This window comes from Leptonychotes weddellii, chromosome 12 (genome assembly GCF_054177405.1).
Source record: "Leptonychotes weddellii isolate Sample4059 chromosome 12, ASM5417740v2, whole genome shotgun sequence".
NCBI classification, from domain to species: Eukaryota; Metazoa; Chordata; class Mammalia; order Carnivora; family Phocidae; genus Leptonychotes; species Leptonychotes weddellii.
The window spans coordinates 68,280,991-68,303,691 of NC_138380.1; the positions used below are offsets into that span (position 1 = coordinate 68,280,991).

The 22,701-nt window shown below is 35.0% G+C and overlaps 1 protein-coding gene across 3 annotated transcripts in view; it reads right to left on the bottom strand.

Moving 5' to 3' along the window:
• Positions 1-4,680: 4,680 nt before the first annotated feature.
• DBF4 (DBF4-CDC7 kinase regulatory subunit) overlaps positions 4,681-22,701 on the bottom strand; it is a 30,621-nt gene continuing 12,600 nt past the window's right edge. For 2 of the 3 annotated variants that reach the window (XM_006729590.3, XM_031024065.2), the window contains 6 exons: positions 16,266-16,302; positions 14,742-14,787; positions 11,291-11,419; positions 10,691-10,805; positions 7,727-7,851; positions 4,681-5,879 (listed from right to left, as the gene is read on the bottom strand). In XM_006729590.3, coding sequence (XP_006729653.1) covers positions 4,895-5,879; positions 7,727-7,851; positions 10,691-10,805; positions 11,291-11,419; positions 14,742-14,787; positions 16,266-16,302 — 1,437 coding nt within the window. In that variant the 3' untranslated portion in view covers positions 4,681-4,894. The remainder of the gene's footprint in view (positions 5,880-7,726; positions 7,852-10,690; positions 10,806-11,290; positions 11,420-14,741; positions 14,788-16,265; positions 16,303-22,701) is intronic. The other variant, XM_006729591.3, reaches the window with a different exon arrangement.

The following is a 22,701-nucleotide window of genomic DNA, read 5'->3' on the forward strand; positions in this document are numbered from 1 at the left end:
CAGTGGTCAGGGGCATGCCAGAGGATCCCATCCAAAGTAAAAGACAAATTATTGCATCCTGAACTTCCCAAACACGAAGGAAACATAATGCTTGGAAAGTCTCTTCAGATTCTGGAGGGAGTCTATTCCAAATGGGAGTACTACTTCCACCCAAGGGCATGAAAGGCTGCCGGCTGTAAGCAAAAAATAGCTCTGCAGTCATATAACCAGGCAGGTTCAAAGGTTTGAGAGGCCCCAGTGGTAGGAAAACTGGAGTTTATGGAAAGCCCCAATAGGGAAATGACAACTTTCCCTGGGGGCTTAAAGCTGTGCCATCTTCAGTGGAGAATGATGTACTTTTGGAAAAATGAAAATAGTTTGTTGTAGATGATGACATAGGAGAGACGAAGTGCCTGTCTGTGGGGCAAAAACCATCACGTGGTCACAACTGCCAGTCATGAGCTGAGGTTGTCATTAGATCTATCAAGTCATCAAATTGGGCAGGTGCACCAATAATCCATTGTAAAATGGAAGTGGCACATCCAGGATTGAGCTAGAACAAGACCAGAGAGCTCAAGGAATGAGCAGGCAGCCCAGCTGCCCATGTCATCCACTGCTATCGCATCAGTTCCTTTCCCTCAGGTCACATCTACAGGTGTGAGCCATCCTTTGGACCAGATGGAGAAACCCTAATTTAATCAGGGGATTAGTTGCTTCTGTGGGTGCAAGCTGAAAATACATGGTAGCTGCCCATACAGCTCCACTCAGTGGTGGCACTGAAAGCCAGTTACAAGAGAATCTTCCTGATGGGCAGAGATTCAAGTGGTATACCTCTTGTCATCACCTTTGTATGGAAAGAAAACTGGCCCAAGTTGAGAATATATATGGACTGCTGAGAAGTGAGAAATGACATGACTGTTAAGGGACTTAGGAAAAAAAGGTCTAAAGATTGAGAACAAGGGGTAGAGGCAGATGGCATATGGGGGTGGGCATGAAGTGCAAGAATCTTCACATCACACGTTAATGCTACCCCAACGCTGGCACAATGGGTACATGAGGCAAAAGGATTATGGTGGCAGGAAAAAAGTCATGTATAGGCTTGACAGCATGAGCTCCTATTCACTGAAGCTGAAGTTTCTGCTGTTGTCAGACATGTTCAACCTGCCAGAAACAAGAGATCAACGCTGACATGGCACAATCCAAGACCAGCCAGGCACCAGATGGCAAGCTGATCACCCTGGGCACAGTAACAAACTAAATTGCCATTTGCTATACATTTAAAGCACAACCACGTGAAATGAACTTACAGGGACTTTGATAATTTCCACTACTTTCTTCACAAAGGAATTGTGACATCCTTTAATAGATATGGCTGTCTTAACCTGGTTCTTATTATTCAAATCTTTATTGTTTTGGTCACACACTAGTCTCCGTGTTCAAAACTAGAGTATGTTTTTCTTGCTTAACACATTTTGTGTCAGATTCTTTTTGCATTTTTAATTGCCCAGGGCTCCTCCTAGACTTTTCCTGTTTTTTTGTTTTTTGCATAGTATTTTAAGGCTACTTCTAATATTGCTTACAAAATTAATGTTAATGGCTCTTGTTTGCAAGGGTCTAAGTTCTGCTTTTTTAACCTGACTTGGGCAAAATCACAATTTTGTATAGTCATGTAGGTGGGCATAATACTGCCTCTTTATGCAGAAGGCTTTTTGTTTGGAATTCATGGAAACATGGATGCTGTATTACTTTTTGTGTAACAGCATTAAACATTCCCAGTAACTAATGCAGCTAAAAGGCTAGAGTGCGCTTTCATTTGATCTAGTTGTCTTTATACTACGCCATTCCTTCTCCCCAGTTCCTGCCCCACTCTTCATGACAAATAATGTAATCACAGCATATGGCTAATGCATTACATTATTGGTCATAACAAAGACGTCAACATCAGCAAGTCTATAGCGGCTGATATCTAACTTAATTTGGCCTCAATATCTCTTAAGTAACCTACTGCATAACCAGCATTCTTTCAGATCTTTGGCAATCCCAGGATTTAAGATCTAGCTAGCCCAGTGAGGGTTTAGTTCACATTATGTTTAAAAATCTTTCCAGATATCTCTGCCATACCTGGGTGGATCAGTTAGTTAAGCTTCTGACTCTTGATCTTGGCTCAGGTCTTCATCTCAGGGTCGTGAGTTCAAGCCCCACGTTGGGCTCCATGCAGATATAGAGGCCTACTTAAAATTTTTTTTAAAAAAAATCTTACCATCTCCTTTGGGAGAGGCCTATCATCCTTTTCACTCTACTAATGAAATATAGCATTGGAATGATTCCTAATTGAAAAGTGAAACATAAAACTTTCTTTGGTCTCACATTACTCAAACTGCATTTATAGAAATTGATAGTATTTAAATACATTTTAATATATTCCTTAGATAGCAGAATAGTATTAACTACACATCCAAGCTAGCACCGAAGTGTTAAAAAAAAAAAACTAAATTTTTATCAGATAACCTATAATCTCACATTTCCAGAAATAAGGATTCAAGTTCAGTGGTTGTAGGTTAAAGTGTTAAACCTAACAGCTTGTTTCCTATTCCTTTTTTTTTTTCTTTTTTTTTTTTCCTATTCCTTTTAAAAGTAGGTAGATTTTGTCTTGACATGCATCAAGGTTCTCTATAAACTATAACGTTAGAATTAATAACATCTATACCTGGTTCCATAAATTAATATACTAACCTATATATGCAAAGAAGTCACTGGCTTCAAAAACCATTTAAAAGATTCTATTGACACGTAAAATACCCCTTTGCTACAACTGCTTGTTACTTGGAAAAATAAACATTCATTTTAAAACACAAAACCACATTGTCTTCACTTGCCCCTGTTGGTGGCTACTCCTGGAAAAAGACCCACCAGCTTTGCTACACTATCTGTTGCCCACAGCTGAAAGTTAATTAGGGTATCTTTTTTTAACACCACTTCAATGCTCTTATCACGGAAAACTTACCATGTGCTTGCTGGGATTTGTTTGTCTAGTCCCTTTTGGCAGAGCCGGTCACTTTGTATCAAACAAACCAAGTTTTCTATCTGCCCTGCTGAGGATCTTTGAAGCTTCCTAGTTCTTAAGACGCCTTGCTCCTTTAAAGATTAAGTGTCCTTTGGTGAACAAATCTGGGAACCAAACCACAGTTAGTGCTTAGGTAAACACAATCCCAAAGGCACCTTGACAAGGTAACCATGTGCCTTGCTAAAAATTAAGAAAAAGTATTCCTGCCTCTATGTGGACAATGTCATTTGCCACGGCACAGTACTTACTGCGTACTGGAGGCTGAATTACTCCTCACCATTCTCTGCTTGATTGGGTGCCCATCTGCATAACACAACCCACACAAATTCTATGTGGTGGTCCTGCTACCACCAACTGAAATTTAAGCATTTTTTAAAATGTGAAATACTTATTATGAAGATCTTGAGGGAGGGTGTTTTAAAGTCCAGTGTTCAAAATAGTACTTCAGAAATAGTGTGAAAATAAAGTTTAACAACTTTTAACTACTGGAGGGGTTCAGTCTGAGTCTTTTACTCCATATTAAATACAACTAAGGCAAACAGTGCCACTGCAAATTGAAGAAACTGTCACTCTGAAGTACAAGGATCATAGAGCAAGTTTAAATACCTTTCAATTACCTGGAAAAGGGAAAAAAATACCTTCTACAAATAATTTTCCAAGTTGCATCTAGGTTTTTAGAAGGCTGTCTGTAAAATCTGACTATATACACACATGCATTTGTGAAAGAAAATTCTAATTTACAATGGAAACAAGGTTTGCATGGATGCACTCTAAAGAATATTTCAGTGACCCTAATGAAAGTACTGGTATGACTGACTAAAGTTGTTGAAAAGCTAGTATTTCTCATTGAGACTGTCCAAACAGTCAAAATACACACATCAAAACACATGAACTAATATATTGGGAACCATACAGGGCTTCAAAAATTTAAGACTGACAAAGTTAAATTTTAAGATAATATATTCATAGAATACTCAATGGCACCAACTTTCATCGTGAAAAATGTCATTAGCTATAAATGCCTCACTCCTGTAAGAACACACTCAAAGGCAAATGCCTCTACCAACTAAAGGTAACAGTTGGAATCTTTCTTATATTTGAATACTCTTTTCTAAATTATTGAGTTGCCAAGTGCCTGATCAAAGGCAGTATTCACGTGTTTCAATACTTTTATTTAGAGTTCAATGCCATCCTCCTTCTTTCATTTCCTGACACCAAATTAGGGGATAAGAAGTCATTTTTGGAAGACTTTATTTCTAAAGGTAAATAATTAAGAACATTGGAAAAATTGTTTTATTCCATGTAGGATTCTGGTTAAGTTTTTCTTTCATGGCTTCTATTTACCCCTGCAAATAACCTAACTCCTCAGTGCCAACACACCAGTATGGTCCAACTAGGTCAAATATCAAGTACTAATGATTTCCAGAACCTAAACACAAAAATTAATATTTTTTCCTTTAGTATGAAAATCAGATTTTTAAAAGCAATATTCTGTTATCATGGTAATCTATTTTATTAATAGACTTTAGAAAGAACTAGACTGTCTAAATTTATGTTAAATATTGATATTCCCAAAATTTCACTTGAAATTAGTTTTCAGTGACATAAAACAATTATTCATAATTCCTAAAACATAGTATGTAAAATGAGCCACAAGTTTATTTTATGATTTTTCTATAATAAGTATCCAATTCTGTAGAAAAATGCAAACATCACCTTTATTAATATTTACACTTGGTTCTGTAAACAAAGTTGGCAAAAAAAAAAAAAAAACTAAGTATTTCCATACATATTTATAAAAATTTCAAGAATATGATCTTCATCACTTCTGAAAGGTATTTATTTTTAAGTCTAAAAGCCAGTAAATGTAGAAGTTGAAGGGGAAGAGAAAAACACTGACAACAAATTATTTGAATTTTCTTCTTCCCAAATATCTAAAACATCACATATACCGCTGTTTTCGGTATAGCTTGTGAAACCCAAAAATTCTGACTTCTCTTCACTAGTCTGAAACAAGTCTAGTAGAGATTGTACTGGGGAACTACAAATCCTGTTTCCTTCTTGTGTAATAAGAAATTCAGTTCTTTTCTTATCTAATTCCACATTTGGTTCCAGATTTTCTTTTTTATTTCTTCCTAATAATATTTTCACTTTCCGATGGATCGTACCAGAAGGTAAACCATCCATATTGTTAAAGTCACATTCATTGGGTTCCTCAGGGGGACTTCGGGATGGAGTCTTTGTCTGAATTGTTCCGTGCTCCTGTGAACTGTTTATTGCTAACAGACCAGAATCATGACCAAATATTGAATGAAGGTCCTTTTTCTTCAGATCCTTTGCTGGAAAAAGCACAATATCTGACTTTGGTTTTGGTTGAGATGCAATATTATCCATACTGACGTTAGAAACTTGTACAGATGTCTGTAGCCTACATGGACAATGATCTACCCTTAGTTCTTCTAAGTCACTTTCATTTGTCATTAATTTATGTTCAGAAACGTCAAGGATGCATTCCTGTTTATTTTTATGCGGAGGTAGATGTGTAAAATTTTGTTTTATGTCATTTTCAGCTGGATTTGACATGGAACATTTACTAGTTACTTTCTCGAGTCCTCTCAATTCACTTGAAGGGTAGGGGATGCATTCTGAAATAAACAGAAACTTCTGTTCAGGTTCCTGGATTTCTTTATACAGGAAATGCTGCTCAATTACCTGTACATTATTTTCCTTGAAATCTTTCTGAGGAATACGCTGCAATTCTAGCTTTTCTTTTGGTTCAGACTTTTTCAGGACACTTGCAGTAATAGGAGAAAGTGATCCAATACTGTATTTTATTCTTTATAAAACAAAAAGAAAACATGAAATGGCTATAAAAATACCTGAGTAGTTTAAAGTCAAATTAATAATCTTTTAAAACTATTTATGAAATTTAAATTTAACTTAGAAAATATTACAAAAATACTAAAATCTTAACAGCTAAATATATTTCAGATGTTTTTCATAATAAAACTTTACAGATACAGCTGAAAACTCTAGTGTACCCCCTATTCTCATCCATATTCTTCCCCTTCCTCCCAGAGGTAACCACTATCTTAAATATGGTGTTTAAAACTACTTCAACCATATAACTCAAAGAAAGATGAGAGTAAAGGGATTTGGTTTTGCTCCCAATTTTGTTTTCATTATCCTGAAAAATATCCTAACTTCTTTCATTTACATTAATATTGTCTCATTTTGCTTAACAATGTAAAAAATGAGTATTTAGACAAAATAGTAATCCTGAAGTTTCACACAAGTATTTGACCTGAAAACCTCTTCATGGATCTCTTAATATCCTTGGAACATCAGTTTGTATTGCACAATCCTAAATTATATATTACCAGCTCACTACTGATGTTTTATGTTATACATGTCACAGATTAACACTATAGGAATATAGAATTCAGTCTGCCCTTTCAAAACCAGCATGGACACTTGTATATTTAGTTTATACTTTCACTTAAGATTCCTCTTGAACAAATGGAGTATTAAAAATATGAAAATACTAGTCCAACACTGCCGTCTCTCTCTTTCAATGTCTAGAGATGCTTAGTTGACTTGTACACAGATAAAAATTGTGCAGATAATTAAGGAAAAACCAACTTATATATTAAGTACTAGTTCAGAATTTTGCTGCAGATTAAATTTTTGGGGAATTCTAAATTCTTACAGTAGCCTATATAGTTTTAATAGTTGAAAATATGCCTCCTCTCCAAATATCGTATTAAGTCAGTCAAGAACAACCATTCTGAATGTTACAGAAATAAGAAGTTTAGAAACTGTTCTACCTAGATACAGTCAAAAGACTTTCCAGTTAATTTTCAGAAGCTATACCTTGGTATCCTATTTTCTAGTCTTTATGCCTCAAGATTAGTCTAAAAACAGATATAAGGACTGAATAACCTAATGATTTATCATCAATTTTAGCATTTCAAAGATTTTTTTTTTTATTTTGGATTTATGGGAACAATCTAACCAGGATCATTTAGTCAATGTGCAGTAAACTGTCAATGAATAGCACTGTATTCACATTTAAAAGTCCTGTCAGTACCATTAGTAAGTATTACTGGCAAGTAGAATTTAAGCAAAAGTATTCAGTGAAAGTGTAAAGACGACTTAATGGAGGTTAAGTGAAGGAAGGTTTATTTAAACTCCTGAAGATTAACTAAAAATTCTACTTTTTTAGTCCAAGTAAATGGTAAACTTTACAGCCCTAGACCAGAGGCTGATAAACTATATAGCACATGGACCAAATCTAAAGTTTTATTGGAACACAGCCACACCCATTCATTTACATATTGTCCGTAGCTGCTTTCATTGTACAATGACAAAGCTAAGTAGCTCAAACAGATATTGTTATGGTTCACAAAACCTAAAATACCTGTCTTGTTTTTAATAAAAAATTTGCTAACTCCTCTTCTAGACTATAACGTTAAGATGAAGACCTTAATAGTAATCTTAAAGTAAGCACTTTTGGTAGTGGAGAGGGGGTGAGAGTGGAGAGAAAAGAAGTAGTAAGTTCTTAACCAAATATACATTCTAAAAATATATATTCCTTCTAAGAACAAAACTTTGGATTTATTTTTAGTTTAATGAAATTGTTTAAAATTCTGGTAAAATTTAAAACTTAGGCTGATAAATTACCTTTTCTTTTTAGGCATGTCCCTTTCATATTCCACAAAATCAAAAATTAACTTAGATACAATATCATCAACAACTTGATAGTGATTACTCTGTGCAAAGTTTCTGTGTTGCTCACTTAGAAGATGCTGAAAACAAAAACAAAAAAGCACATAAAATCATGTAATTATATATTCTTCAACCAAGAGATTCCTTTTTAAAAAAGTTTTCTAATATTTTCATGCCCCCAAAATTAGGTTTCTAATAATTACTCCAAATATCCTTTACTACAACTTCAAAGGATGTTAAGTAAAATAAATTTGTGGTTTAAATGGAACTGACAACGAATGAACTACATCAGGAAATGAAGATAGAGAAATACAACAGTAACATTTAACATTTACAGTATGCTAATATTGAAAAAATCTTCCTCTTTATCTTTATACAATTACCACTAAATAAATATGGTAGGTCTTATAAAATATTAAATAAATGAAATGTTATAGTTTAACATATAAGATTCCAAAACAAGAATCCAGAAGGCAGATTACAAAAAAATGAAGTACAATGAATGCTGTGAAGTAAAAAAAAAAAGAAAAAAGAAGAAAAAATTCATTATTGAGAAACACATTTGAGAATGAGCAAGTAAATGATCTCAATTACCCAATGCTTATAACGGAGAATATAGAAGTTATTCTCAGTCTTTCTTTTTTTAAAAAAAATTGAACTAGTTGACAGTTATTCAGTCTAAGAGTGGTGAAGAACAAAAGTAAACAAGCTCAGTGTACTGGGATAAAACTCAAAAGAAATAAAGTTCCTGCTAAATAGGTGGACTCTCCAGGCTAATTCTATTACTTGTCAGCTGATCAGGGAACTGCACCTAGAAGGCTGTACCAGGATGATCACGCAAGAATCTCATTTCTGTTTCTCTAGTTTCATGTTACTTTTGATGATTTGATTTATTTCCAAAAACTGAATTCTCCAGTGATCACAAAAAATAGTATTCTGGACTATTACTTCCTTACTTGCAAAATTTACCACATACAAATTATCTATGCCCAGTAATTTTAATAAATGAGAAATAATTAAAATTTTAAAAGAAACATTAACTTTCTAAGTTCAGATTCCATTTATACATGTTCTTCTGGAGAAATCTCCAACTTTTGTGTAGTTGCCCCCTACCTCCACCCGCTTCTTATCATACATCCTTTTTTATGTCTTGCCTTAAATGTTACTTTCTCCATTGAGTTTTCTATGTCTCTCGTCCTACCTTAAGTACCTTCTCATTATTACCATTGTACTGTACATTCTACTTTTGTGACACTATCACTATCCTACTTGTAAATGCATTGTTTTGTATCTGTCTCCTCTGTTGAACCGTAAGATATCTAAGGGAACAGAATATGTCTGCCTTGTTTGTTGCTTAATCTCCAGTAATCCAATTTGCTAAATGAATGCCTTGATAGAGGTGGAAATGAAGCACTGTGAAATCTAAGATTCAAAAAACAAAAGAATATTTTATTCTCAGAGACTAAGAAACATAGATTAAAAGAATGTAATAAAAAATGATTTTAAAATATCAATCCCAACATCTACTACTGATTTTCCTTCCTTGTGTCAATCAGTGACCAAGGTTTTCATTTTTTAGTTCCAACATTCCCTGAGCATTAAATTAGATTACAAATTGATATTAAGGAAAACATTCATTATAAATTATTCTATTGTAGCAAGAGTAAAGTAAAATTTTGGGACGAATCTATAATTTAAATGTCAAATGACTTTTGGGAAGGGGAAATATTTGGATAGTTTTAGCTCCTTTATTATATAAACAAAACACAATAAATTAATAAAAAACACTAATATACTTTGACTTATAAAACAATCCAACTTAGAGTCTAAAGAGAGATAGTTTATTTCTTAGGTATTTATAAATACTATTCTTTCTCCTTAACTTCCCCACCATCTTCTACAAACTGAAACCAAGCACTGAAACATACGTCTCTACTGAAATTAATTCAAATAATAACAGCTAAAATTTAATAAGCACAGAGTCTGCCACTGTCCAAGGTCACACAAACAGGAACCCAGGATTCAAACCTGGGCAGCATAGATCCAAAGCTCTTGTTTTTTGTTTTTGTTTTATCACTTTACAAACCATAAATAGTTCCCATCTTCAAAACTGTATCTTCATTGAATGTCCCCTTCCAACTATTCTATTTCTCTTTCTGCTACTTCAAAGAGTAATCTCTACTTTCTTCTCATCCTACCGTTAGTAGAGTATATGCCCATTTTTTAATTGCTCAGGCCTGAAGCATCTTCTACTCACTCCCAACTTCCAATCCACTGGCAAAGCCTCTTTGCCCCACTTTTAAATTATATCCACAATATGACCAAGTCTCATCACTTCCACCAGGCCACCACCATTAGCTGAATGGTTTCTTCTATCCCAACAATCAGTTTAATTTAGCACTTTTGCAATGCTATTTCAATATCCACAAGTCATGTTCCCTCACTTCCTAGGTTTCTATTCAAATATCACTTTATCAGTTAGCTATTCCTTGTCTAAATAAATATCTACACCCCCATTCCTGCTTTACAGTTTCTTAATGAAGTGATCTAATGTTCTCTACATATACTTATTTTCTTACTACGTGGTTACATATCTTTCCTCCCCTTTCATAGAATGTAATTTTCATAAAGGTAGGGAATTGGCCTCTTTTGTTCATTGCTGTTTGTTCAGAGTAGTGATTGGTACAACACAGGTACTTGATAAAAATTTGTTGAATGAATGAATAAAATTTAGTTTTCAATAAACATTTTCCCACCTTGGGTTCCTAAAAATTAAGTTAATTCTATCAAAAAGAAATATTTACTATTTAGTCATTATCAAGTTGTAAGCCACAATCAGAAAATCAAGCTAAAACTTACATAGTAAATATTCATATTTACTTAGAAATATCAACCCCCTAAATATAAAATCATATTTACAGTTTCAAGATCGTCATATTTCTGCAGGCAACATTCACAATATCCTTTTTTTTTCTTCTCTTTCAATTGGAGTTGAATTGGGATGCCACCACATTTATTGCCATCCGTTTGGATTCTGATAGAAATATATGATAAAAGAATTAATTGCTAAATATTAAGAATTTATAAAATGTACAGTCCTCACCTATCAATCTGCCATAATCTCCATAGATGTTTATATCAACAAATACTTTTAAGTATATTTCTTTTTAAGAAATTGAGAAGCAAACTAAAAATGTAGTTATTTTTCTGGAGAATATTTTAGATCACTTAGGAGAAATAACACATTTTAATTACTTGTAAATATTTGCAAGCCACTCCTCAACCTTAATCTATTGATCCTAACATACCTACTGTGACATACTTAGGAAAGATTCAGACTTCTAATCCAGCATTACAAATATACAGGTGGGAAAACCGTAACAGTGATCACACACACACACACACACACACACACACACACACACCCACCCCCCACCCCCCCCCCATCCACCATAGCATTTAATGAATTATTGTAAACGTTTGCTTAAAAAGAAAATATTACTTGAAGGTTAAACAAACCTTAGTTTAACCTGAGTTTGCTTTTGGACGCTAGATGGCTTATCTACATCAAATGGACTGGAGGGCTTCTGAATACAATAATTTATAAAAGGCATATTGGTCAGCTGAAGATAAAATGGTCTATAAAGTCTAAAAAAAATAAAAAGACAAATACATGAGATTCTTTATGATGAAAAAAATACAACTGAAATCTTATAGTTCAAATCATGGAATTCATCTGGAATCTAAAATAAATAATAGAAATCAGTTAGGCTTCCTTTCCCAATTCCTAGACCTAATATCTTTTTGTTTAACATAAATATCTTTTTTTTAATTACGGTAAAATACCCACAAAATTTACTATATTAAACTTTTTTTTTTTTAAGTAATCTCTATGCCCAAAATGGGGCTTGAACTCCAAAACTGACATCAAGAATCACATGCTCTACCAAATGAAACAGCCAGGTGCCATTTTTAGGAATATAGTTCAGCTGCATTAAGAACATTGTGTTTTCCAACCATTAAGATCATCCATCTCCAGAACCCTTTTCATTTTTCAAAACAAAAACTCTGTACCCATTAAAGAATAACTCCCCATTCTCCCTTCTCTGCCCACCCCTGAACCATCACTCTACTTTATCAATCTGACTACTCTAAGTACTTCATCAACTGGAATCTTGCAGTATTTTTCCTCTTATTTCACTCAGCATAATGTCCTCGAGGTTCATCCATGTTGAAGAGCATTTGTCAGAATTTCATTCCTTTTTTTAAGGTTGAATAATACTCCATTTTATGTATATACCACATAATCCATTTATCTATTGATGGACATATGGACTGCTTCTACCACTGGGCTACTGTAAATAGCGCTGTTACCAATATGCATTGTGCAAGCATCTCTTCAAGACCCTGCTTTCAATTATTTTGGAAAAATTACCAGAAGTGAAACTGTGAGATCATATCATAGTTCCAATTTCATGAAGAACCTCCATACTGCTTTCCACAGTAGTTGCAGTTATTTTACAATCCCACCAAGAGTGCACAAGAGCTCCAATTTCTCCAATTCCTTGCCAATACCTATTATTCTAGGGGTTTTCTGTTTGTTTGTAACAGCCATCCTAATCGGTGTGAGGTGATAGATATCTCAAGGTGGTTTTGACTGGCATTTCTGTGATGATTAGTGATGAACATCTTTTCATGTGTTTGTTGGCAATCTGTACATCTCTGAAGAAATGTCAAGTCCTGTAACCATTTTTTAAATCTGATAAATTGAGGGGTGCCCAGGTGGCTCAGTCTGTTAAGCATCTGACTCTTGGTTTTGGCTCTGGTCATGATCTCATGAGTCTTGAGATAGAGCACCGAGGTGAACAGCGGGGTGTTTGCCTGAAGATTCTCTCCCTCTGCTCTTTTCCGTACTCAAGTGCACAAGGGTGCTCTCAAATAAATCTTAAAAACAAAAACAAAACAAAAACAAAAAAAACAAAACAAAAAACAAAAAACCTGATAATCTGATTTTCTGTTGACTTTGTATTTTTTTAAAAAAATCAGATTTTTGAGTTCCAGTATAGTTAACATACAGTATTATATCAGTTCCAGGTGTTTATAATACAGTAATTCAACAATCCCCTACATCACCCAGGGCTGTTCCTGTTTGCCCCAGGCACTGTTCAAGCTATAGCTTCCATGTTGCCTCTCCATATAGGCTGCTGTCCCTTTAAGGGTAGGGACCCAGCTATCATTTGCCCTCCCAGCTCACCCAGTGCTGAGTCAGCAGACTTTTAAGGCTCCAGAATCCAAGCCTGACTGGTTATACAAAGTTAGGGATTTCACCCCTCTGGTTTTCAAAGCCAGACATGGGGATTTACCTTCCCTTAGTGGGCTCCCTGGTGCTTTCACCTGAGCCATAGCCTACAACTCTCTCCCTCCTGCAGACAGCTCCCAATCACCATCTCTGCCCTTCCTAAGCTCTCAGATGCAGCTTCTTCTCTACAGTTGTTAAGTTTGTTGTGCCAATCTTCACATCATTTTCTAGTTTATTTGGATGCAAGTGCTAACTAGTTGTAAACAAGGGAAAGGGTGAGCTTAGGGTCCTCCTAGTCCAACATCTTCCCAAGCTCCCTCACATATTACACTTTATTAGATATATGTGATTTACAAATATCTTCTCCCATTCCATGGTTCCATCCCATTTCACTCTGTTGTGCACACAAATTTATAATTTTGTTGTTTGTGCTTTTGATGTCATATCCAAGAAATCACTGCAAAATCCATTGTCATAAAGCTTTTCCCTTGATTCCTTCCAAGAGTTTTATGGTTTTAAGTCTTTCATCTATTTTGAGTTAATTTTATACATGGTATAAAATAATGGTCCAACTTCATTTTTCTGCATGTGGATATGTAGTTTTCCCAATACCATTTGCTGAAGACAGACTGTCCATTCCCCACCGAATGATCTTGATATCCTTGTCAACAGTCATTTGACCTAAATGTAAAGATTTATTTCTTAGCTATTTATTCTTTTCCATTGGTCTACACATCTGTCTTTACGTTGTTAACAAGCTGTTGTGATTACTGAAGCTTTTAGTAAATTCTGAAATCAGGAAAGTTTAGATCTTCAACTTTGTTTTTCCTTTCAGGATTGCTTTGGGCATTTGTGGTCCCTTGCGATTTGGTATGAATTTTAGGATGGATTTCTCCCCTTCTGCAAAAAAAGTCATTGGGATTTTGACAGGGATTGCTCTGAATCTATAGATCACTTTGGGCAGTACTGACATCTTAGCAATATGAAGTCTTCCAATCCATGACGTTGGATGTCTTTCCATATATTGGCGCCTTCTCTAGGCCTAATTTTGAACTGCAATTTTTTCATAATAATGCATTTCATAAAAAGAAGCATTCAATACATCTTTGTCACTTCAGTGAGTACTCAAAAGAATTAATCACACATGTCTAAAGGAAGAATGTCAAGAAAAAGTTACTGAATTCTTCCATGCCAAATTAATTTACTTGTATCTATAGTCCTAAGATTACCCTATAAACCTTCAGAGTAAGTTCAGGAAAACTACTAAATTAAATGTTATACTCAAATTTTGTACTTCCAAATAGTATCTACTAATATATTTCACAAAGTAGAACCAATCTTTAAGTAGTAGTTTTAATCATATGGTATTCCATTTAGCTAGTGAATGGTTATTTGAAATACTACAAAAATGAGTTGGTCTCATGATTGCTCTAAAGTAGATATTTCAAGGAATTATCACCTATAGCAATACTGAAACTAAATTAAGCTAAAAGTTGCTTAATTTTTGAGCAAAAATTAATTAATGCTACTTTCTGCAACTTGTGCCACCTGCGTATTAGTATAACATAAATCTAACATAAAAGACCTAATAGTATTAGTGGAGATAGTTAATTAATTAGATTTTCTCTTTTAATATTACATTTAAATTACCAATTGAACTTAGATACTTACTGGCTCGTATCTTCCACCTTTACAAAAGGTTTTTTGAGTCTACCTGCTTGAGAACATACAAAACATATTATTAAATATGTACAAATCCAGGAAATTAAAAAAAAATCCCACCAAACTATGTACAGATCTTCCTCAATTTACAATTAGGGTTACACGTCGATAAACCCATTGTAAGTTGAAAACATCGTAAGTTGCAAAATCCATTAAATACACCTAACCTATCAAACATCACAGCTTAGCTCTAGCCTACCTTAAAACATGCTCAGCACACTTATATTAGCCTATAGTTGGGCAAAATTATTGAACACAAAGCCCATTTTATAGTAAAAAATGTTGAATATGTGATGTAATTTGTTGAATACTGTACTAAAAGTGAAGAACAGAATGGTTTTAGGTATATTGGTTGTTTACCCTTGTGACCACGTGACTGAAAGGGAGCTGCAGCTCATTGTTGCTGCCCAGCGTCAGGAGAGTTTCATATGGCATACTGCCCACCCAGGAGAAGATCAACATTCAAAATTCAAAGTACAGTTTCTACTGAATGTGTACTGCACCATTGTAAAGGTGAAAAATTTAAAGTCAAACCATCATAAGTCAAGGACCATCTGTATCCAGTATCCCTTTCATTTCAATTCAGTTTTAAGTCTCAGGTGAGGGATTTTACAGTAATCAGCCCATTTCCAAAATGACAGAAATTCTGTCTACATTCTGAGATTCTTAAAATGAAGGGATTCCCGGGCGCCTGAGTGGCTCAGTCGTTAAGCGTCTGCCTTCGGCTCAGGTCATGGTCCCAGGGTCCTGGGATCAAGTCCCACATCGGGCTCCCTGCTTGGCGGGAGGCCTGCTTCTCCCTCTCCCCCCCCCCGCACCCTGCTTATGTTCCTGCTCTCACTATCTCTTTCTCTGTCAAATAAATAAATTAAAAAAAAAAAAAAAAATTAAGGGATTCCCTGCAAAGCATCTATGAAGAGAATTCAGAAGAATCATGAGCTAAAACAGGAAAAAATCCAACTTTTATTTTCACTGATCTCTAACCAAAATTTAACATTTCCTCTAGTTATGCATTTAAGCAACAGGATCACAGTGGTATTAGCAGTGCCTGTAATTCTGAAACCAAATGAAAGAAATACCTTCATATCATATTAGTTATTACAGATCTCAAGGCATCATTTATGCTCACCACTTCAAAATTACAGTAGAATCACTGCTAGCACTTGTTTTAAATGTGTAAAAAAATCAAGTATATCACCATTTCATAATTAAAAATTTTCTGACAACTGAATTTCATTTACTGACTTCTCGGTAATCTAGTAATTTTTTTACATGTTTTTTAAAAACATTACTCTGAAAAGGGGTCCATAAGCTTCACCAGACTCCCACAGGGGTCCATAGTCTAAAAAAAACTAAGACCTCCTGAACACGTTCCCTGCAGGGTTGTTTACATGATTTTTCAGAGGATTTTTATAAGATCTGTTCTATTTTCTAAAAGCAAATCAAATAAATTAAGGATATCAAAATACTTACTTCTTGCTTTCTGTGTGCCAATACCTACTCTTTTCCCCTAAAAAAAAAAAAAAAAAAGGTGAAAAGACTGGGTTTGAAAGTACAATGAAACCAGCAACTGCAACTGCTCATTTTTATCCTGAAGGTAATCATATAGGAAAAGAACTATATAAAAGAAGGGTGATTACTATAGTTTTGTGGGGGGGAAAAAGAGAAAAACTTGCTTTTAAAAATCAACTCAACCCAAGAAATCAAACAATGAACACAATACAAGCTCACTTTTACAATACACCCAGCAAATACCTTGCATTCTGGCTATAATTGTTTTTGTCTCTACAGAAAGAAATCAACCAATAAGGAAAAGGTACAGTTAATGAAATAATCTAAAAATAGTCCTAAAGTTATTTTTATGCCCTTACTGAGTAAACTTTTGTGATAGACTGAACAAAGGAATTATTAAAATATTTATTACAGTCTGTTGATTCCTGTCCAGGTGGAATATGTCCAGTATGGTCAAACAATCCCACTGATTACAACTAAAACTCTGGGAAAAATACAATAAGCAACTATATGAGAACTAAAAAGTAAGCAAAAGCAGGCATATTGTACAAGGAAGTCAAACTCTGAGAAACCAACTTTAAGAGGGTAGATTTCCCATCCTCTTTTTCTCACAATGTTGCCTGAAGGATGAACCTCTAATTACAGAGCTGGCAGAAAGTAGTGGAGCCAGTGGCTAAAACTCCTATATAAATCACATATTTCTGGCTAAAACAAAACAAAACAAAACAGGAAAAGAGGTTCCTGTAGTCCAAAGAGTACAAAGGGAAACCATGGACTATTATATCTTTCTTTTCTCCCACAGTTCTATACTGAGGGTGGACCCTAGTTATGAAACTGCAGTTGTAGGTACCATAGGCAGCTAAAATTGAGGAACCCTAACTTTCTGAACAGAAGAACTAGGGAAAGGGTCATTGTGGGATGGAGAGTGAAGGGGAAACTGCAGAAAGTAGCAAACTGGAAAAGGGGATCCCTAATTCCCTATATAAACTCACGTAAGTGCCAGACTTAATTTCAAGCCTTTGAAAATAGAACTAAAATTTAAACCACTGCCCAAGTCTTAGACTAGCCTATAAATGATGCATGTGCAGAACAAACAGCTACATACAGATCTTTGAAAACCAAAACTGAGAGCGGAACTGCCATGTAAAGAAATTGAGATAGAACTGACAGTTTGACTCACACACAACACACACACACACACAACAATCACGACAGCAACAAAATCAGCACTCTCCAGAGTACTGTAATAGCTCTGAAGTCTATACAACATTACATTTAGAATATTTAATATAAATCAAAAATTATTTGACATTATTAAGAACCAGTAAAACCATCATCAACTCTTGAGGGAAAAAGATAATCAGATGCCAACCCCAAGATGTTCCTGATGTCAAAATTATCAGAAAAAGACTCTAAGGTAAAGGCAAACAGACTTAAAATGATGGAAAGATACAAATTCTCAGCAGAAAAACTATAAAAAAAGGAAAACTGTAGAAGTCTAGCGAAGACCAGTATAGAAGTCAAGTGAAAAATACATGATTTGAAATACACAATTAACTAGATGGGCTTGAAAACAGAACACAAATGACAAAGTGAAGTGTCAGTGAGCTGGAAGACTGATGAAATCTTTAATTAGAAGAACAGAGAAAAGAATGGGGGAAAAAAATGAACAGTGTCTCAGGGACCCAATATGTACTTTGTATTCTAGCTATAATTAATATAAAAGGTCTAAATTAGTATTATTGGAAATGTAGAAATAGAAAAAAAAAGAATGGTGAAGAAAAAGATTTTTAACAAAACAGCCCACTTTCCAAACATAAACTTACAGTTTTAAGAAGCTTAGTGAACAATAAACAGAATAATCTCTAAGTAACCCATGCCGAGGCATATCACAACCAAACTGTTGAAAACCAAAGATAAATTAAAAATCTTCTAAGTACATAGAGAAAAATGATCATTATTTATAAGAAAACAACAATTTGGGCGCCTGGATGGCTCAACGGGTTAAGCAGCTGCCTTCAGCTCACGTCATGATCCCAGAGTCCCAGGATGGAGTCCCGCATTGGGCTCTCAGCTCAGCAGGGATCTGCTTCTCCCTCTGACCCTACCCCCTCTTGTGCTCTCTCTCACTCTCTCTCTCCCTCAAATAAGTAAAATAAAATCTTAAAAAAAAAAAACAATTTAATGACTGCAGATTTTTCATCAAAATCCATGAAGCCAGAATATAGCTATAGAACACCTGTAAAGTACTGACCTAAAGAATAAAGAATTTTTTATTCCTAATTTGTATCAAGTGAAAAGATCTTGCAGGAATGAAGGCAAAATAAAGACATTCTCACATTCTCTTCTACATGACTTTTTCGAGGAAAAAGGTTAACACTGGCTCTTGGGTTTTTCAATAAATAAAAATGTAACAAAAATAACTATACCATAAAGACTGGTGGGGGAGGATAAAGGGCTCAAAAAGTTTTAAGGCTTCCACATTTTATTTGAAGTAGGTAAAATATTAATTCTAAATAGACCATGAAAAGTTACATAGTTATAGTTTAACCTAAGCAACCACTAAAACAAAAACATGGATATAGCCAAAAAGCCAATAGATAAATCTGAAAAGCAACAGAAAAAGGAGAAAACAGAGGAATAAAATGCAGAGAACACCAAAAGAAAAACATTAGTATATTGGCAGGCCTAAATTAAATGATACTAATAATTATTAAGTGTAAATCATTACAACATACCAATTAAAAGATAGAGATCGCCAGATATGATAAAAAGACAACTTTCAACTATCTATAAGAAACCCATTTTAAAAATAAACACATAGATATGTTAAATGTAGAAGGAATAAAAAAGACCATGTAAACATTAATCAAAAGGAAGCTGGGGCGCCTGGGTGGCTCAGTTGGTTAAGCGACTGCCTTCGGCTCAGGTCATGATCCTGGAGTCCCTGGATCGAGTCCCGCATCGGGCTCCCTGCTCGGCAGGGAGTCTGCTTCTCCCTCTGACCCTAACCCCTCTCATATGCTCTCTCACATTCTCTCTCTCTCAAATAAATAAAATCTTAGAAAAAAAAAAACAAGGGAAGCTGGAGTGGCTATAGTATATTCAGAGACTTCAGAACAAGGAATACTAACAGGGACAGAGGGACATTATATAATAACAAGGTCAATTCCCCAAGAAGACAGAGAATATCAGATGTGTGCACATCTAAGGAGGCTCAAAATACACAAATCAAAAACTATGATACAACTAGAAGGAAAAATACACAAACCCACAACGTATTTGGCAACTTCAATACTCCCCTCTCTTTCCATAATGGCTAGAATAAGACAGAGTATCAGTATGAATACAGAAAAGCTATACAATTTGACCTATTTGACAACTATAAAACATTCTACCCATTAACCTTAGAATATATGTTTTTAAGTGCACATGGACAGACTATATTCTGGGGGCACGTGGGTGGCTCAGTGGGTTAAGTGTCTGACTCTTGGTTTTGGCTTAGTTCATGATCTCCGGGTTGTGAGATCAAGCCCCGTGTTGAGCTCCACCCTCAGTGCAGAGTCTGCTTGAGATCCTCTCCCTTTCCCTCTCCCTTCCTGTCTGTTCCTCTCCCCTCTTCCTGCACAACATGAGTGTGCTCTCTCTCAAATAAATAAAATCTTAAAAAAAAGACAGACTGTATTCTGGACAATACAAATCTTGACAAACTTAAAAGAACTGAAATCACATGAAGTATGTGTTCTGACCATAACAGAATTAAAAAAGAAATCAGTAACAGCTCATTCATTGCTGGTGGAAATGCAAAACAGTACAGCCATTTTGCAAGACAGTTTGGCAGCTTCTTACCAAACTAAACACACTCTTACCATATAATGCAGCAATCATGCTCCTTGGTATTTATCCAAATGTGTTGAAAACTAATGTCCACACAAAAACCTACACATGGATGTTTATATACGTAAAATACGCATAATGTCAAAGCTTGGAAGCAGCCAAGATGTCCTTCAGAAGGTGGATAAGCTGTGGCAAATCCAGACAATGGAATCATTCAGCAATTAAAAAAAAAAAAAGCTATCAAGTCATGAAAAGACATGGAGAAATTTTAAATGCCTATCACTTACTGAAGAAGACAATCTGAAAAGCCTATATATTGTATGGCTCCAAATATATGACACGCTGGAAAAGGCCAAACTATGAAAAAGGATCAGTAGTTTTTAAGAGTAAGTGAGGGAGGGAGGGATGAATAGATGTAGCATGAACATTTTTATGGAAACTATTCTGTAGGATATTGTGATGGCAAATACATGTCACTATTCATTTGTGTAAACTTACACACTGTATAACACTAAGAGTGAACCCTAATGTAAACTATGGACTTTAGTGAGGATGACTTGTCAATAAAGATTCATCAATTTATAACAAATGTACCACTGTGGTACAGGATGTTGACAGTGGAGGAGGCTGTGTGTATACTGAAAGGCAAGGGGTATATGGGAATATCTGTGCCTTCTACTCAATTTTGCTATGAACCTACAGGTGCTCTGAAAGAGTGAGAGAGAGTGTGTGTGTGTGTGTTTGTATATAGACACACACACACATATATATAAAGTTTTACATAAAATGTGTGGAATAGCAGTAAAGCAGAGCTCAAAAAAGAATTTACAGTAGAGCTGGTTCTTTGAAAAGATGAAACTGATAAAACTCTAGCCCAACTGATCAAAGAGAAAAAAAAGGAATAATGATCTCAGGAATGAAAGACATCATTCAGATTCCATTAAACATTAAAAGCTTAATAAGGGAATATTACAAATACTTTTACCATCAATTTGACAGTTTAAACAACAAGTACAAATTCCTTGAAAAACACAAACTACCGAAGTGCACTCAATAAGAAATAAATAACCTAAATTTCTTTTATCTAATAAAGAAACTGAATTCATAGTTGGGAATTTTCCAACAACAAAAAAAATTATGGGCCCAGATAACCTTCCTGGTAAATACTATCAAAACTTAAGAAATAAAAGCAACTCCACAAAAACTTGTCTAGAAAATATAAGTGGAAATACGTCCCAGCATCTCATGAGAGCAGCATTACCCTGACACTAAAACCAAAGATATCAAAAAGTAAAAGACTGGGGTGCCTGGGTGGCTCAGTCGTTAAGCGTCTGCCTTCGGATCAGATCATGATCCCAGAGTAGTGGGATCAAGCTCATCAGGAAGCCTGCTTCTCCCTTTCCCACTCCCCTTGCTTGTGTTCCCTCTCTCGCTCTCTGTCAAAATAAATAAATAAGATCTTAAAAAAAGAAAAAAAAAGTAAAAGACCAACATTCCTCATGTATACATACACAAAAAATCCTCAAAGTTTCAGGTAAAATAAGAAAAAAAAACCTCCAAGCACTTTAAATAGTGAAACAAAATACATTCATTCAATTTTTTTTAAAGATAAATGCTAACAAGAGTATTTAAGAAAATATAATTACTGTTTTAAAATTTATGCCTTTAGTGTGCTTAAAATTATACATGTCCATTCAAGACTCAAGACCCACAAATGCATCTTTATTGAAGAGTTTTATGTTTAAGTACTTGACAAACCAGAAACTTTCCAAAAACATTTTCTTTTTACAGATATAAAATTTTCAAGTAGTAGAATCAAATTGACCAGTTATACATCCTGGATTACAGAGATACTTGGTATTCCGATCCTTTTGGTTTTGAGAGAAAAGATCTGTTTCACGGCTATTTATCACACTTCTCATTGTTTTTGTTTCATGAGGGCAAATACTCCTAGTGCCTGGCACCTAAGAGGACTGAGTATCTGTTGAATATTGATGGTTGCATGTGTAAACAAAATATTCCTGAATACTTTTTTTTTTTTTGAGATTTTATTTATTTTAGAGAGAGAGCACACAGTGTGGGGAGGAGCAGAAGGGGAGAGAGAGGGAGGGGGGAAAATCTCAAGCAGAATCTGGACATGGGGTTCAATCTCACAACCCTGAGATCATGACCTGAGCCGAAACCAAGAGTTGGACACCTAATCGACTGAGCCACCCAGCTGCCCCTCCCTGAATACTTTTTTTTAAAAGACTGATTAATGTTCCATGCTCATGGACTGGAAGAACAAATACTGTAAAGATGTCAATGCTACCTAGAGCAATCTACACATTCAATGCAATCCCTATCAAAATACCATCCACTTTTTTCAAAGAAATGGAACAAATAATCCTAAAACTTGTATGGAACCAGAAGAGACCCCGAATAGCCAGAGGAATGTTGAATAAGAAAAGCAAAGCTGGCAGCATCACAATTCCGGACTTCCAGCTCTATTACAAAGCTGTCATCATCAAGACAGCATGGTACTGGCACAAAAACAGACACATAGATCAATGGAACAGAA